The sequence below is a fragment of the Python bivittatus genome, unplaced genomic scaffold (assembly GCF_059951505.1).
Source record: "Python bivittatus isolate LINGU-HERP-01145 unplaced genomic scaffold, Pbiv_v1 ctg000480_np1212, whole genome shotgun sequence".
NCBI classification, from domain to species: Eukaryota; Metazoa; Chordata; class Lepidosauria; order Squamata; family Pythonidae; genus Python; species Python bivittatus.
In genome coordinates, this window is record NW_028277075.1 from 56,721,003 (window position 1) to 56,738,523 (window position 17,521).

The 17,521-nt window shown below is 39.5% G+C and overlaps 1 protein-coding gene across 2 annotated transcripts in view; it reads right to left on the bottom strand.

The window, feature by feature from the left end:
• Window positions 1–17,521, bottom strand: part of RRAS2 (RAS related 2) — a 39,606-nt gene that overhangs the window by 21,511 nt on the left and 574 nt on the right. Inside the window, exon 1 of one of the 2 annotated variants that reach the window (XM_007430918.4) lies at window positions 17,155–17,311. The exons of the other annotated variant lie outside the window; for it this stretch is intronic. Coding sequence (XP_007430980.1) covers window positions 17,155–17,187 — 33 coding nt within the window. The 5' untranslated portion in view covers window positions 17,188–17,311. Of the gene's footprint in view, window positions 1–17,154; window positions 17,312–17,521 lie in introns of those variants that run through there. 2 annotated transcript variants of the gene reach the window in all.

Consider the following 17,521-nt stretch of genomic DNA (forward strand, 5'->3'; position numbering starts at 1 on the left):
TCAACCCCACTCTTTGTAGGGTAAATCCATAAGAAATTATCAACAGGGACACCAGCACTGGAGCCCCCACCTGTCTGGATTTTAGGAATTCCACAGGAATCAAGTATCTCCCTCCAATAGCTTTACCATTTTTCAGTTCTGCAATAGGAAGCGTACCTGGTAGACACAGTTCATTAGTTGCCATACTAAACAACTCATGAAAATGCTTGGTCCATGTCTCAGGCAGGATTGAAATACCAACCCCGGAACCAGATTATGGAGCTGAAGTGGCAACAAGCCACTCCTAGACTGCTTCTCCCAATTTGCCATCTACATTTTTTTTTCAGTAGTGCCTTATACTCTTTTTTCAGAACACAAAGAGCATCCTGGTAATAATGCTCATTGTTGCACCTAGAAGCTCTGCACGCACCAGCTAACTTAGCCTTAGCTGAAACACACTCTTTCTTAAACCAAGGCTTGGAGGATTTGGAGATGGATTTCTGAATGGAAGTTAAACCACTTCAAGAGTTCCTTTGTGACATTTATATTTTGCTGCTAAATGATTAGGCTTCACTTATGTCCTTTGCATCACTCACAGACTGTTTAAGGTAGGATGTTTTGGATATATATTCTCCTCAGGTTCTTTACTAGACCTAGGTCTACCATATCTGAGCTACAAAACTAATGTTCACCACTAGATGGCAGCAAAAGGTGAGAAAATTATATCTCTTTGCTGCCATCTAGTGATAAAATGGCTATTTTCTCAACTCACATGTCATAGCCCTAGATCAAGCAAAGAATATGAGAAGTATATTCAAAGCATCTCACCTTGGGTTGGGAAATTTCCTCCCATTGCCTATCATGTCCCAGAGGAAAAGAAAAAAAGGTAGCCATACTTAGAGCAGATAACATCACTGTTTTCACATACATGCATAAGACGGCTGGGTAATCATTAGCTGCTAATGATTAGTAGATCAGCAAATCAGATCAGACACTGTGTAGATGTTGGAGCAATGTTAATCATTAACTTACACCAGAGCAAAATACTCAAGATAACCTGACTATGGCTAATCATGTCCACCACCCCATTTATTGAGGGTAAATGTTGAAACAGGACAAATATAGCAGTAATTTTCATCTACCCTGACCCCCAACTTAAAACTATCAAATCAAGCATTTAATTTTAAAATAACTACCATTGGTGTAGTCATTAAGGCACCAGGCTAGAAACCAGGAGACTGTGAGTTCTAGTCCCAAGGTGGGCATGAAACCAGCTGGGTGATCTTGGGCCAGTCCCTCTCTCTCAGCCCGAAGAAGAAGAAAGCAATGGCAAACCACTTCCAAAAAATCTTGCCAAGAAAACTGCAGGGACTTGTCCAGGCAGTCGCCAGGAGTCAACACAAAATAATACCCCTATTTCACAACCATGCTAAATGCACTGCAGTGGGACAGAATGGCCAATATATCTACAAGTTCTAGAACTTAAAAGAGATAACATTAGATCTTTGAACACTAGTAAGAATAAGAAATTTGCTTTGCAGAACACTAATTTGGGGAACATCAGGGCTATAGGCCAGAATACGAAAGTGGAAAAAAAACCTGACTCTGAAGAAGGCAGTGGCAAACCACTTCCATACTATTGCAAAGAAATCTATTTGAATGTATCCATGAAGTCACCAGAAGTTGAGCTTTAACTCAAGGCTGCATGAAAAAAGATGTACCATAAAATCAAAATAAGATTCAGATCATTTAAATATAAATATAAATAAACATACATACATACACACACAAACACACATACTCATTCAGATAATAATTGTAGGGGTTTCCAAAAAGGTGTTTCCCCTTGATATCTTTCATCCCATCTAATTGTTATTTCTTGTTCTTTGCATAACAGTTGTTCTCAGGTTACAAATAAATTGCCTTCCTAAGACAATGAAACAATGGTGGCTATCTAAATGGGAAAGAGAAACAGAGCAAATAGGACCGTTGTTCTCAGTAAGATTCTGTGTTTTGAATTTCATGCTTCCATGTTTACAACATCATTAAATTAAGTATGACCTGTATATTTAAACTTATACTGGAGGCTCTAAATTTGGGGCTTATTTGAAACCAGTAAGAATCATCTGCTAGCAAACACTGATTTCCATATTTCATAGCTACATAAATCTTTTGGAGGAGAGGAGAGGAGAGGAGAGGAGAGGAGAGGAGAGGAGAGGAGAGGAGAGGAGAGAAGAGAAGAGAAGGGAAGGGAAGGGAAGGGAAGGGAAGGGAAGGGAAGGGAAGGGAAGGGAAGAGAAGAGAAGAGAAGAGAAGAGAAGAGAAGAGAAGAGAAGAGAAGAGAAGAGAAGAGAAGAGAAGAGAAGAGAAGAGAAGAGAAGTCAAAGGAAAAATGCCTTGAGATATCAAGGGCTTATAAGCTTAACATAAATTTCTTGGATAGTTAAGTGTCTGCACAGAGGAGCTTCCTAAGTGGCTATATGTAAGCTGAAACTAAAAGTTAAAACTACTTTATTAAACGTAATGTTATAGCAGTCTTGGCACAAGAGAAAATTGGTATGTGAAATCTTCCCAACTACATTTTTAGCATGTTTACTTTCTATATAAGTAATTGAGGTTTCTATTTTTCATTTTTTTATAAAAGGATATGCAGGATGTGTGTGCAGTATTTCTATCAAGACATCTGGTGAGCTGCAGCTTGAGTTCTTAAGCCATAGAACTAGATTTGAGCTATTCTGCTTATTTGTTTGCAAATTAAAAAAAGAAATCACTAAATTGCAATTATGTGCATTGGACCATTGCATCAGATGGTTTCTGAACTTCAGAATAAGGCTTTAAGGAGACAATACACCTCACTCCTATTTTGCTGGTTGAATTTTAACAAAGACAAGATGCTTCCTAAAAGAAGCTTAGCCCATATAGTCCAGTTATTAATTTACCTCAAGATCCTCATCCTGTCACAAATGATCCTTGAATTAAGAAGTACTTAGGACTCCCTACTCTCAAAGCTTGTATTTATGTCCTCAGAGAAGCTTACACGGGAGCTTTCTGCATTGTTTGGAATGGGGAGAAGCAATGTCTGCAAACCACTTCCATATGCTTCTACATAGCAGGTAATACTTGAATACAGTGATACTAATACTATCTAAAGATTTCTCTTAGTGTAGCCCTGCCACTCCACCACACATTACTCTTAAAGATGCACTTAAAGCAGCTTTGTGAAGGAGGACAGGATGGATCTGTATAATGTACAAAAAGTTAACTTGCTCACTGCTTATAGGATCCAACCCTTTAGTAAGAAAATTTGCCACTTCCACTCTGTGGTAAGTCAATGTGCCATTTACTTTTATTTGATGCCTCAAATTGGGGCAGAAGGAAAACTGTACTACAGGATCAGATTTTAGCTCAAGGTGTATCATAGTTGTTATTAGCCTTCCACAACCTGTCTCTTTCCAAATGTCATGGGACTGCAAACCCCAAAATTTTGATTTTATATCAAGTTCCTATATTTCTGTGGAAGGAAAGAGAAGAGAACAGCTAGCAGCAAGGTGGATGGACTCAGTTACAGTGCCAATGAGTACTGTTGTGGGAAGACCAGAAAGACCAAGCTACAGACATATCATCATGGAAAAAATCTATCTATGTGGTTGCTCAGAATCAACAATGACTTGATGGCCCATCATCATCATCATCATCCTACATTCCTGAAGTGCCCTATGTACTGTACCTCATATTTGGATCCAGTGATTCAGGCTACAAGTTGTCATTTAACATTGCTATTGCATTTCTGTCCGATGAGCGATTTCAATGGCATTTTCTTCTACCCTAACTGACCATCATAAAATTCCTGTAAGCGTGTTGGTGTTTGTGGTAAATACTTCTTTGTGGTACATCTTTTAGCCATGACATATTCAAAAGCTTTTTTTTTTTCAGTGTTGTTAAGTTCTACCAAGGGGAACAGATAATTATGGTTTTATTTCAGAAAAGTATTTTAACATACTGCTATTGTGAAGCAAATTCAGCTTCTTCCATACTGTGGAAATTTAGGACAGGAGTCAAGAAATGCCTTACTGCTAGGTCACTGGAAGCCAACCTCTTTTCAGATTGAACTCCTTCCCCCACTTCTCTTGACACACTTAAGGAAAAAGATTGTTTTTCTGCTGTCCTATCTAACAGCAGGTTTGCAATAATTATAGGCCATGAAAACAAACTGTTAAAGGTCTGTGACAGCTGGCCTCCTGTATTTGGATAAATGCTGTGGTTCTGTGAGTATAAACACTACAATCTGTAAAAGTCTACTAGTGAACAATCATCCCTATTGCAATAAAAGTGCGTGCAGCCCTTAGGTAAGGTTCCTGTCCTGGGGTTGCAAAAATCGAAATTACTACTAGAAAAGAGATATTAATGCCAGTTTCTCTTTGATGCCATCTGAATTTTTGTAGGTCACATATTATATGCCTAACATGCATTAAATGACAGCCAAGCATGCTTGGAGTTCTTTCAAGAAAGTCCTTGTGACCATCTAGAGTACATTACCTATAATACCCAGTCATGTCTGGTGGGGAATTATGTAGCTATCCATATTTGCCATATGTACTTGGGTATAAGCCCATCCGCAGATAGGCTGTCCCTCAAATTTTTAACCAAAATACCATGAAAAATGCGGATTGGGTTATCTGTGAGAGTGGCATTTTTCATGGTATTTTGGTTAAAAATTCGAGGGTCGGCTTATCCATGAGTATATATGGGAAATATGGGTACTTTTTAATAAGTATTACCATATATACTCGCAGATAAGCCTATCCACAGATAAGCCGAACCAGATTTTTTGGGTGTATTTTGGCACCTTATCCCTGAGTATACATGGTATGTGTGATGGAATGGAATTATGAAGGCCAGGCTCAGGGAGATAAGCGTTTTCTTAGTTCACCGAAAGAGCATGGGAACTACAACAGGATGAGGCTGGCATCTCCCTGAGGAATTCATGGTGTTGTGGCTTGCTGGTTTGAGAGCTGGGGTTTCAGTCTGGGAAGATTCTTGCTAGAGGTTGTAGCTAATAAACACAGCTGAACTGATTTTGCATTGTCTCTTGGAGTTCCTTGGGCTGAACCTGACAGTATGTGAATTTGTGAACTGTCAAATTTGCATCAGGGTAGGGCAGGCAATTTACCCTTCATTACTTTCCAGGTCAGCTAACAGAAAAAAATTACATGCCAATTTATTCTTCCAGAAATTATATAAAATATGCAATTTATCTTTATAGATGAGAGCTCCGCATTTTTTCATAATATTTTCTTCAATTAGATGAAAAGGGAACTGCTCATAAGTCACTTTTTCACTGTCGAAGAAAATTTCATAAAATTCTAGATACAGGTTTCTGGCATTTACCTTTAAATAGTAGGTGGCTGATCTGTGTATGTGCTGTGCTCTGTGTGTGTGTGTGTGTGAGAGAGAGAGAATGAAAGTGTGAAACTCAATCCTTTTTATAAATTGTAAAATTATCATTCCAGTGGTCTGTAGTCTCTCTGGCATCCCATCATTCTCCTCGGGTCTCAGGGAACACGTCCTGGGGAGACTTTTTTAAATCAAGGAATGGGTTCAAGCAAGGATGTGAGGTGTGATTGAAGGCACTGTCACTCCAGGGTCGGAGACAGCAGCAATACCATCACTACGCTCCACAACAGCAGTTATAACAAATAGGTAAGGCATGTTCTGCCTTGAAAAGCTGCGCATAATGTTCGCACGTTCTCTCAGCCCCCTCCTTTTTCACATTCTTAACAGGCTGTTTAACTGGACTTTCATGTAGAGCAGACCTGGACAACATGCCGAGCAGCCTTGTGCAACCCACCAGTGTGTTTTAAAAGCTAATAACTTTGCCACTGCTGACTCAAAAGATGCGCTGCTGAGCACCTCCAAGCTTCACCACCGCTGCTGTCAGCTCTGGTGTTGCCATTGCTCCACTAACTGCTGAACAGCTGATATGCACACCAGGAATTCCTTTGCGGCCCGTGATGATTTTTATTTATCAATGTGGCTCTTTCCCCGCTATGAGATTTTTTTTTCTCTTTTTTTAACCACAACAGCAACTCCCACATGAATTTTTTTTTTTAAATCCATTCTCAAATTAAAGCTCCAATTTTATATACCTTAGGATGAACTCACTGGAAATGAACACCAATTAGATATGCAGACCATTATACTGTAGGAATATGATTTACCAATTAAGTTATTTCCCATTCCATGGGGAGACCCTGTCAATCTGTTTATTATCAGCGTTTGCTTCTGGGAAGTTCAAGGCACATGGACTGAAAGTAATAATCTTGTTTTATATTCTTGCATGTATATAGAGATAGAAAACAACTATTAGTTGTACAACTAAGTTTTAATTACAAACTTAGAACCGTTTACATTTAACTGCGAGTAATATTATGTGTGGATATAATAAAGCTCTGTTTCACTTTGACTGAACATGTTTACTAGTAGCAGTACCAAGTTAAACTCACTGAAAAATGGATAAAGCTACTAGTACTGTTTATAAGTGAGACAGACCCTAGCATTTGTACACAGGCCAAGATAATTTATAAACAGTCTTACCCGTTTTTGTACAAAAAGAAAATTATTTATTTTTAACTTTTATGCTGTACCATACATATGTACATAAGTCATTATATTTAAAACACATGCTTCATTCAGCTATGCCTGCCCAGCCTAGTGTCAGCTAGATTGTTCAGCTGTAGCTCCCTTCAATCCTAACCACCATAGCCACAGAGAATTTTTAAATGTCTGTATGGTCTTATTTATTAAGCCATTTAACACAGACAGTATTCTTTTAAGAGCATGTATCATACATTCAAATTCTACTTCAGGATGTGTGTTTTTTGTAAAGCCAGGCCTTAAACACATTGTTTGCCACTTCCTTTACCTTACCCTACCAAACACAGGCAGAAAGAAAAGTGTAAAAACCTCAAAAACAGCTTATATACCAGCCCAGTGAAGAATAGTCAATCTCCTGGTTTTAGGGTGTTGAGAACTAAGCATTTCCAACATCAATACTAAGCTATCAACCCAAACAGCCTTACCCAACTTGTATAGAACTTGTATCAAAGAGTATGGACTCAACTTGGAACTAAAATATAAGGCCTAGGATCCCTCTAGACCAATGTTTCTCAACCTTGCCTGCTTGGAGATATGGGGACCTCAAATCCCAGAATTCCCCAGACAGTCATGTCCAAGCAGCCAAGGTTGACTAACACTGCTCTAGACAATGCTAAGAATTCAGGAAGTTATAATCTAATACAGTGGTACCTCGGGTCACGAACGCTTCTGTTCACGACCAATTCGGGTCACGAACAGCACTGTTCGCAAAATTTTGCTTCCATCCGCAAACTCCGCATCGGGTGACGAACAGGATCCACAGCCATTTTCCCTGCCGTGACATGTGGTCGTGGCTTCCTGTAGGGAGGGGGACTCTCCCTACAAGCAGTAACCGCCTCCCCACCCGCCTTCCTGTCCTCCACGCCAGAAGTCGCGTCAAGCAAGGTTAGCATTCTCTCTCTTCGTACTGTACTTTGTGTCATATTTTTGTGGTTTAAAAAAAAAATACATATGGTTCAGAACGGATTAACCATAATTACATTGAACCTTGTGGGAAAATTTGATTTGGGACGCGACCAAAATCGGTTGGCGACCAAATTTGGAGGGGTCAGAATGGATTAACCGTATTTACATTGAACCTTATGGGAAAATTTGATTCGGGTCGCGACCAATTCGGGTCGCGACCAGAGTCGCGGAACGAATTAAGTTTGTGACCCGAGGTACCACTGTACATATAAGGAGCGCGCAGCTGAAAATGGCTGATGCCAGAATTCTTATGCAGATACAAGACTATATGTGAATGGGTTCATACATCAAAAGAAGATATAATTTGTTCAACCAGGATTTGCTTGATAATCCAGAATTGGCTAGATTAACACAACATATTAAGCCAAAACAAAATAACCAAAATTATGATGTGTGGACTTAACCATTATTAAGCTTCTTTCTTACTTTCTTAGTATAACCCCATGCTACCTTCTATTGGACTTCACAGCTTGACTTTTCCCCAGTGTCATTCCTTGTTAGACTGGACATAGCAAACACCCACTGGGGGTGGTAGCCCAATGGGACAGTGACTGAGGATTTGCTGAAGAGTTAGTACTGGAATCCATAATATATAGATCTGGAATGAGGTGTCTTAGCATGAAAATGAATCTCTAAATGAAAAAGCCTGAGAATTAAGGTTAGCCCATTTCTTTTGGGGAACATTAGCCCAAAACACTGCTGATTATCTTTATCTGTTGTCTTTTTGCTCCTGTATCCTGAAGAATTTATTACTGTACTGATCAATGCCCTTGAGGTCTACTAGGAGTCTCTACAGATTTCATCTTGATGTTTCATTTATTTATTCAAAATATAAACATCATACTGTTTTATAATGTGTGAATATACATTGCAAAAAATATTTACTGCATTATTTATGTTCCCAGCTTCAATTCAAGATGACCACCTCTCCTTGCAATTGCTCCATGCTAATTCTGATAATCTAACCAGGCCCTGATTCATGTTACTACTAAGCAAGAAAGGATAACCAAAAGAAGGTTTATACTTTCATTACCTCAAGGCCATGAGTGATCCCTCCAACTCCACCCAAGAGGGGCGCAATTCACCTTCCATGCCAGCTTTTAGATGGAGTTACAGGGTATCTTTTCCACTCTGGTCTTGGATCTGCACTGGATACCAGGGCTGTAAGTTAGACTGGGACATTGAAAGAGATCCTATAAGGCAATGGCAGGTCACTTCTATATTGCTCCTAAAAAATTACATATATGTATACATTCAAGCTTGACCTGAGGGAATGTTTACTTCTTTATTTTTGGAAAAACATTTGGGCTGGGTGGCTTTTATACTCCAGATCTTTAGATTTCATCTAATGGCTTCATATGATCCTAAACAGCATATAAGTAAAAAACCCAATGTTAAATTCACTACAAAGGCATGATTCAAACATAAGAAAGGCTATAATCCCCCTGGTCTAGCAGATTTTTAAAATAAAACTGGACAGGTTTAATAGCTACTATATCAACCATGCTAGCTCCTGCTTTTGCCTCTCATCCCCACCTTCTACAGACCTATATTTATCTAAGATTATAATATCTAGGGTTTGACTTTTTTTTTTTTTTTTTGCTTATCAGACTCATGTGCCTCATATTTAAGCAGGAATCAGGTAACTGAAGGTGACCAGGATTTCCATGCAGAATAGCAGAAAGAGTGGATGGAATGGTCATTACCCTACGAGTGCCCAGCATGGATGGCAATGCAAAAGAAATAATAAGGGGAATATAGGAATCCTCTCTTACAAACAGCTAGGTGATGCCTTTGACTAGGGGGGACTTGTATGAACTTTAATTGGACCCCAATCTGGAGGAGAGCTTACTTTCAGAACTTGCCCCAATCCCAGTGAAGTGGTGGTGGGGAGTAAAGAAAAGATAGCATGGAATTCAATAACCCAGAGACAAGTGACAAAAATGTAATGCAGGTAAAATGAAGAAAATTTTCATTTTAGCAGCATTCTGAACTGTTAAAACCCTCAGAAGGATAGATAACCAAGAGTCAAACTGAAGCACTTCAGAATGAAAGAGAATGACCTAGGACATTCAGTGAGATTTGTTCACAAGCAAGAACAGCATGACAATCGGAGATTTCCCTCATGTACAAGCCTCATGGCTCCACTGAAGTATAAACTCAGTGGGGATACAAAGGTCCCATGGGTATCCTGGGGAGTAATTCCAGAGGAAGCTCACAAGGGATTACATTATTGGTCTGACTGAGAAAGAACAGAAAAATATTCAATAGAAAAATATTTTAAATGAATTATTAAAATCCATTCATACCTTAAAAGAATTATGGAATCTGAGAAACTAGGAACATCTCCCACTCTTGTATTTTCCTTCTTTCCTTTCTGGAAAATGTTAATAACAAAAATGCTTCTAAAGGTAGTTCACAAAATGCATTTCTCCTCTCCCCAAAATAAGATTGTTTCCTCCTATCTATTTGTAAACCTGTTAGAACTGTAAAATGTCAATACACAAATGGAGATGCTATTTATTTCTATTTTTGTTGCAGTTGGTAATGTAGTTGCACTAGCTATATTGAAATATTGGCAATAAAACATTTCTCAGCTTCAAGTGGTTTCTTTCTTGGTGTATTATCCATTTAAAAGTTTTATAATTTCAGTGTGATATAGCGCTGCCAATTTCTGCTTCTTCCCCCCACCCATACACATCGTGTAACATTTTAGTATTTGAAATTCCCATTTTAATAGGAAAACTGAGCATAGATTATCAAAGCACCTGTCAAATAGCAATTGTTAAATCAGGAATATGCCTGCTATAAAAATTAAGGTTTTAAAAAAAAAAAAACATTTCTATTAGGATTGCGCAGGAGCTGGGTAGAGAAAAATAAAAGTGTTCTTTTTACTGCTTGGAAAAGTAGATTTACTAAGGAAAAAAACAAGCTGTTTTCAGAGGCTGCCTTTTAAAAATGTAAAAACTGGCATATCCTGCAATTTCACTAAAAATCTGTTTTAAATTTGGAAATGTGGTACTATTTAGGTTAATGTGTTCAGCAAGTTAATGTGTTCAGAATTCAGATGGGTCATTTATATTTTATTCATATAGAAATAAATAGCATCTCTATAATATTTAGGCATTAAGATAGTACAATGTTAAAACTTCACTTCTTAAAACAATAGCACAACTAGGGCACTACAATCATAATAATGCGTAATAATACTTTATTGATTAGGCATTAGGCCATATCAGAATACAAAATATAAAATACATGACAGTAATAAGACCATATGTTAGAAAATAGAGTAAAAGACATAAGTAAAAGCAAGTGGAAATCATATTTCTGTGTCACCCCTATAATTTACCCCAATCAGATCCACATATGCAGTTCTCAACAATTGTACTGTTTTGCTCAGATAAAGGGCTGTATTATGTAATTTTTGGGTTCTGACTGCACATGAAATATGTTGTTTTAATTTAAGGATCCCAATAGGCCATTTGTCTAATGTTCAGTCCACGATATTGAAGGACACTACAATCGTTTCTTAATGGATCAGAGCAGGCAAAAAGGAAAAATGTGCAAGATACATAACATTCTTAAACTTCCACTGACCCATTTTTTGCACATCGTTTTATTTATATTATGAAATTACACCATCCTGCTGCATTACATACTTTCTGCACTAAGCTTTTGTTCATAATCTCTCCTCCTGTTGTATACAGGGAGCATGATGATCCTCGTGATCAATGAAGAATGATAATGGAAGCTTTAATCCTGCTGGAAGTTTTAGAAAGTAGCCAAGACGTTTCTGCATAGATAGATGTATGACGTACCTGCTAAGAAGTCCTGTTGGTTGAAGAAAGATGGCATCGACTTGAACTTGGACTTAACCCCAAATGCATAATTTTATTCTGACCCTCCCCCCCACTAGCAAGAATAGCCAATCATTTCTAGGTGGGACAAAATAAAAAAGGTAACCTTCAGCATGAGGGAATAAACTGCCCATCAAATCACTTCTAGGAACAAATCTGAATTACCATGCACTGTATAAAGTCTATTCTGAATAAATGTTTAGATGTAAATCATTGCACTGGGGGAATGTATGTATGTATGTATGTATGTATGTATGTATGTATGTATGTATAACTGCAGGTACTAATTTCTTAAACCAAGACATATCCAACCAAGGTGACCCACATATGTTATCAACTCTTCAAAAACAGAATAAACAGCAGCTTACTCCAAATTATGCTACCCTGCCCCCATAATGAAGGTCTTTGTCTACAGGATGTGGACTGGCAAAGACACATGCCTTTTTTGTTTAAGCCTTCCATATTCTTGGAATGCACTTGATGCTGGCAAAGGCAAATTTACTGCAGTTACAGAACCGTATCTTCACTAAAATATGCTGAATTTTTTGTGAAACTGAATCAGTTACCTCTGCCTTTAACAGTTATAAAAATAGTGAAACACATAGCAACATATGTGTTTATCGGCAAACAGTATACTTAATATAATAAGTAGTTGCAGGCTGCTCTTCAGCTTTTGTGTAAAATAATTAGAAAGTAAGTAGCTGTTAATATGTTTAAAAAATATGCAGTGGATCCACTAACACTCCAGTTCTAACCAGAGAAGTACAAATGTTAAGAGGGTTAAGTTGGAAGAGAATGCAGATTTACACTGTGAAACAGTTGTGTAACAGCTGGGGAAAGCTCCGTGACAGCAGTTGCTCACGTTCTACAGTAAATCCCAAAGAAACTTATTTCTACCTTATTTCAGGCAAAAGCATTTTATTCAGGTCACTTTTCCAAGCAACTGGCTGGGATCTGGTTCTTGAAGAAGTTCTCAGCGTGTAAACTGCTTTGTCCTCCTCCTCCTCTCCCCACTGAAATAGCTAACCTTATCTTAACAGTGTTTAATGTAGCATTTCTTTTTCAGATATCCAAACCTGGGGCACACTTGACCATTGTTGATGTTTTGCTTGCAAGTGGAAAAGAGTAAGGATTACTTATTTCCAGAAAACTATTTTTCTGTATTTCCTCATCAATCAGTACTCCATGTACACTTCCTAATTAGAACAAATCATTGTCATTGTCTGAAATGACATAGAAAATAAAACAACAAAAATCCAAGTACGTTTACATACCATAAAGTCTGCACATTATGGCCTTTCCCGTTGTGTCTGGTGGCTATGTTTGTGTGTATGTTTGGAGTGCCGTCTTGATCAGCCCTGCTCCTGATTAATACTAATCCAAATGTAAACACCACTGTTTGCCACTCCGAAGCGGTCCTTTAACTGCATCTCCCTGCTACTATTGCTTAATCAAGCTAACAATAAGCACACCTAGATCTATTCCATCACAAAAGGAGGGGGACTTTGATTCAAGATAGCCAGTATAGGTTGAAAGCAAGACAAAACACTATTGTCAGCACGGCAGCATAATAAGCGAAGACACAGCAGTAGTTTAAGTTTGAAACAGTGTAAGAGTTCATAAAATGAAAACACTTCATCTATCTCTGCACTGAGTAACAGAGATATGGCAAACAGTCCCTTGCACTGTTAAGAGACTGTAACATGGATCTACTACTACTTAATTTTAGACACTCCTAGGAACTCTCACACAATCGGTTCATTCTTTCCCTGCCAGAAAGATGATAGCAATTCTCCTTCCCACCCCCAGTACTTCTTGCTTCAGAATAGAACTGGGGCTGGTTTATATAGTAGCAATAACTTTATTTAGCCTTTAAAAGACCTCATTTTATTGCTAAAATTAAATGAATGTTTTATTGTGTTTCTATGTCAATTATGAAGGGTTTTGCTGCAGGGACAATGAACGGATTGTAGAAATAGTTGGCACAATTAAGGAGCCTATTAACACACTAACTTTGATCTAGAATTCTCTGCCACTAACATGAAGCTACTGTTCACGCCTGACTCTGTTATCCCACATTTTCCTGTATGTTTAATTGCTACTGATTTAAGCAAGAAAGAAGTTTAGGAATTTTACCAATATATTCAAAACATTTAGTTTAGTTATATATTAGGGCTGTGCAGTACTTTAGATTCAAAACCAAAAGGTGCTTCAGAACATATGAGGGCACCAACCTAGCATCTGCCTGCAACTCATTAAACCAACGGTGCCTTTCTCCAGGATTATGCAACTTCCCTCTACAGCTGCCATGCAATTTCTGGAAAACCCATCTTTGCTTTAAAAAGTTGCAGACAGGTGCTATATTTGCACCCCTGTACACTGTAAAGTGCCCTTTTGCCTCTGCATCCAAAATGCTGCAGCCGATTATATATTGGCATCACAGGTGACTGTGTTGTTCTTCATGTACCACTCCACACTACAGTCAGAGTTCATGAAAGCGGGCATAGCTGCAGTGTGACAAACGCCTTCAGAACAGAGTACTGCCTCCAGCGAGTATAGCCAATTCTGCTCATGGGGTTGAATATATAATTGATGCCAAAATCCCCTCAATACAAATGCCTTGCTTGCCAGTGAACCAACCTGCTGCACACCAAAACATACCGCACATGGATGACTCCTTCCATTTCAATCATGTGTTGCTGAAATTACGTCAACAGTAAAATCAATGAAGTAAACTAAGCTCAAGTCTAGACAGCAAATGTTGTCAACAGCATTAACTTTCTAGGGTAAGACAAACCAAATTTGAAGCCAGTGATGATGATGTTTGCCTAAAAGAAATTTTTGCAAAGTCTACACAGTTGATAAGAGATGTACCGAAGCCTAATAAAAGCATTTTTGTTTACCGTTCAGATGTAAGAATGAAAGAAGAGCAAATAATTTTATCCAGAAAGAAAATTGCTCAATATTGCTCAATGTAGTCCTAACTGGGTAAAACACATCTTCTCATCTTCTTAGGGAATTTAAAGTCAATTATTAATCTGGTAAACATAACCTATTCAGCTACTAACAAGTATCTGAAGTCACATGTACCTTGATAAATGCTGATAGCAGGTTAGAGATTTCAATGGCACAAGAGATAAGACATACTGCACTAAACCTGTAGCTTGGTTCAAATAATTAGAAGAGAAGAGAAGGAATGTAGTTCCCTAGGGTACTGGACACTTTATTTCAATAGTGCCTGTGCTTTCAAGGAATCATAAAACCGAGCCAAAGAAACTTGGCTAAAGAAGGAAATAGCTTTGTGATCCGTTTCTCAAACAGTAAATGAGATGGCAAAACTTGGTTCTGGAATTCTGCTTCAGATACAGGTGAAGTTTTGCATGACCAAATGTAAAACAAAGTGTATGTAACCAAACAAAACACTGAAATACCACACAGAATGCTAAGTGTCAGAGGATTCCCTCTTGGCTTCCCTCAGACCCCACCCCCATAATACTAGTTTTCCTATTTGCAGGCTGTAATCGTATATCCTAAAAAGACACCGTCCAGAAGCAAATTCAGTCAAAATAGAGATGGTAACATCTCCACTTTTATCTGGAATTAACTGCAACATATTTATTCCAGAACTCAAGTTGCCCCTTTATCCTATAATAATTTCCTGTATTTCTAAACTTCCATGCTAAGAAGCCAGACAGCTTTTTTTCAGAGATCCTGGAGACCTCGAAATGGTAGATTAGCAAAGAAAGGCAACGAAGAACAGGGTGCGTCCAGCTTGCCTATGGCAGCAGGGAAGAAGGATGGGGTTGCTGGAACAAAAGAAGCTGTTGTAGCCATCCAGATGAGCAGGAGGAGCTCCTCAGGTAGGCAACAGGCAGAGGGAGAGAAGGAAAGGTTGCCTGGCCAAGCAGTTTTCCTTCCCTTGATGAGTTTGCAGCACCCAGGCACGTGGGCAGCATCTGATTGCAGTAATGGAGGAACAGGGTGGGACCGTTGGCATGGCAAGCAAATGGATGGTACCTGAATATATCTGCAAACCTGGGACTGGTTGACCTAAATTCTTCTCACCGCATAGGGAAATATGCATTAAAACAAACTGTGGATCATACAGCACAGAGCAAAATGTTTGGCCTTTAAACCCATGGCCTTTAAACCTATGGCAGTCTTTCAGGGGATTCAAAATGTCTTAGAGGCGGCCACATACAGGATGCACATAGAGGGGTTCGCCCAGGTTTAAATCCATTGCTAATCTCTTGCTACTGCTACTTACTCAACTCTCTTTATACAGAACCGCTCCAGGCTGAGGACAAATGAATCACCACTACCCTTCTGTGTATTTCTGCCTTCGGGGCCTCATGAGATGAAAGCCTGTTTAGCAGTTTCCTAAAGATCCTAAGCTCACAAAAGCTTCTACCGTACAGCATTACGATGCCACATCAATCAATCTGTGCTACAAAAGACTATCGAGAGGATCCTTCTGTACATTAAAACTATCTAGCCATAGTCAGCATCCAGACAGCACCATCTATACGCAGCCTGCCCGAATGTGAACTGTAGCTTCAGCCATGCAGGGATAAACTAATTATCTCCATCCATTGGCAAAGATCCACTGATAAGATTAACAAAATAGGATTATAATAATTCTAATCCCAGCATTTCAGAGATACCAAACTATTCAGATCTCTGCTGCCACGTGACAACAATGGAAGACAGCAGACATTCAACTTGATAAACAAATCCAACAGTATGTGTGGATAACCATAAACAGTCCTTTAACTCAAACCAGGACTCAGATGTAAATGGATACTTTTATGACTCTGCTTGGCCTTCCATTTTCAGCTTTATTAGTCTGGCATCCAAAATGACATCAGAAGAGAGCCAGAACACAAGAGTCACCAGATATAGTTAGAGCTCAATTCTGGGCACGCTCAGGTTTAGATGGGGGGGAATGACTCCTACAAAACTGGGGACTATGAAAGAATGCATAAGCTTATCATCTTAAAACGCAGCAACAGTTTACAGGCTTTATGATATGTTGTCCAATGCCAATGTGTGAAACTTTAAGAAATAAATTGTTCATCAAATGTTTCCCCCATCTCCAGAACAGGATAGAGCAAGGGTCTGGCTTCCCCTAGAATAATTCTTTACATTGACCATGCAGGTATTCAACTAAGAGACTAACTAAGAGACTAACAGCTGTTACAAACTGGAGCCTCCTTCCTTCTAGAACCTCTTCAGCCAGTTTTGTGTTTCCTATTCAGGCTACTCAGCTGTAACAGTTTTCATCTGCTTTAAGAACCGAAGTTAAAGTTTCCAGAAAACCTGTCGGCAAAGGCGAGAGGGGGGGGGAACAGTCCCCTCCCCACAATAAAGCTGCCCTGAAGGGCAGCAGTAACAAAAAGGAAACAAGCTTCAGCCTGTACATTCTCTTAAGCAGGTAGCAATAACAGAAGCAATACTTATGAAAAGCTGCTGCGCAGTATTTCCGATGAGAGAAATTAACCGGAAAAGACCTTAATTTTATGGAGTTCAAACCCAGTGCAGCGCCGTGGAAGTACCGTACGGTGTTTGGTCAGCCATGATGAGAGTAGAGGGTCGGAACGGATCGAAGCGGGATAAAAGAAGCTTAAATGAATGATAAATAGAACTAGGGCGGCTTTATGCTGCTGGGTTCCAGGCAGCGATCCAGGCAACAAACCTGTTGAAACGCATTCGAGAGTCCCGCTTTCATCCCACCAGAAGCGGCTAGCCTGAAACTCCAGCAAGCGCCGGCAACCGCGGACCTTATGGCTAAGGAAGCGGGCAAAGCGAGGCAGCCCCGGGCGGTGCTGCGCCCAGAGAGCTCCAGCGCGGCTGCACAACAGCGGTGAGGCAAGTCGCGGGCTGACGAGGCTTTCAGCCTAGCTCGACCCCCCCATCCCCCCCGCCCGAAGCTCCCAAGTCAGTCCCACAAACGCCGGCAGCGAAGGTCGGATGCCCAGATCACAAGGGCTCCGAGGAAGATGGGCGCCTAACAGCCAGGGAACCCCCTCGGCCTCCAGACAGAGGACTCCCGAGATCAGGCT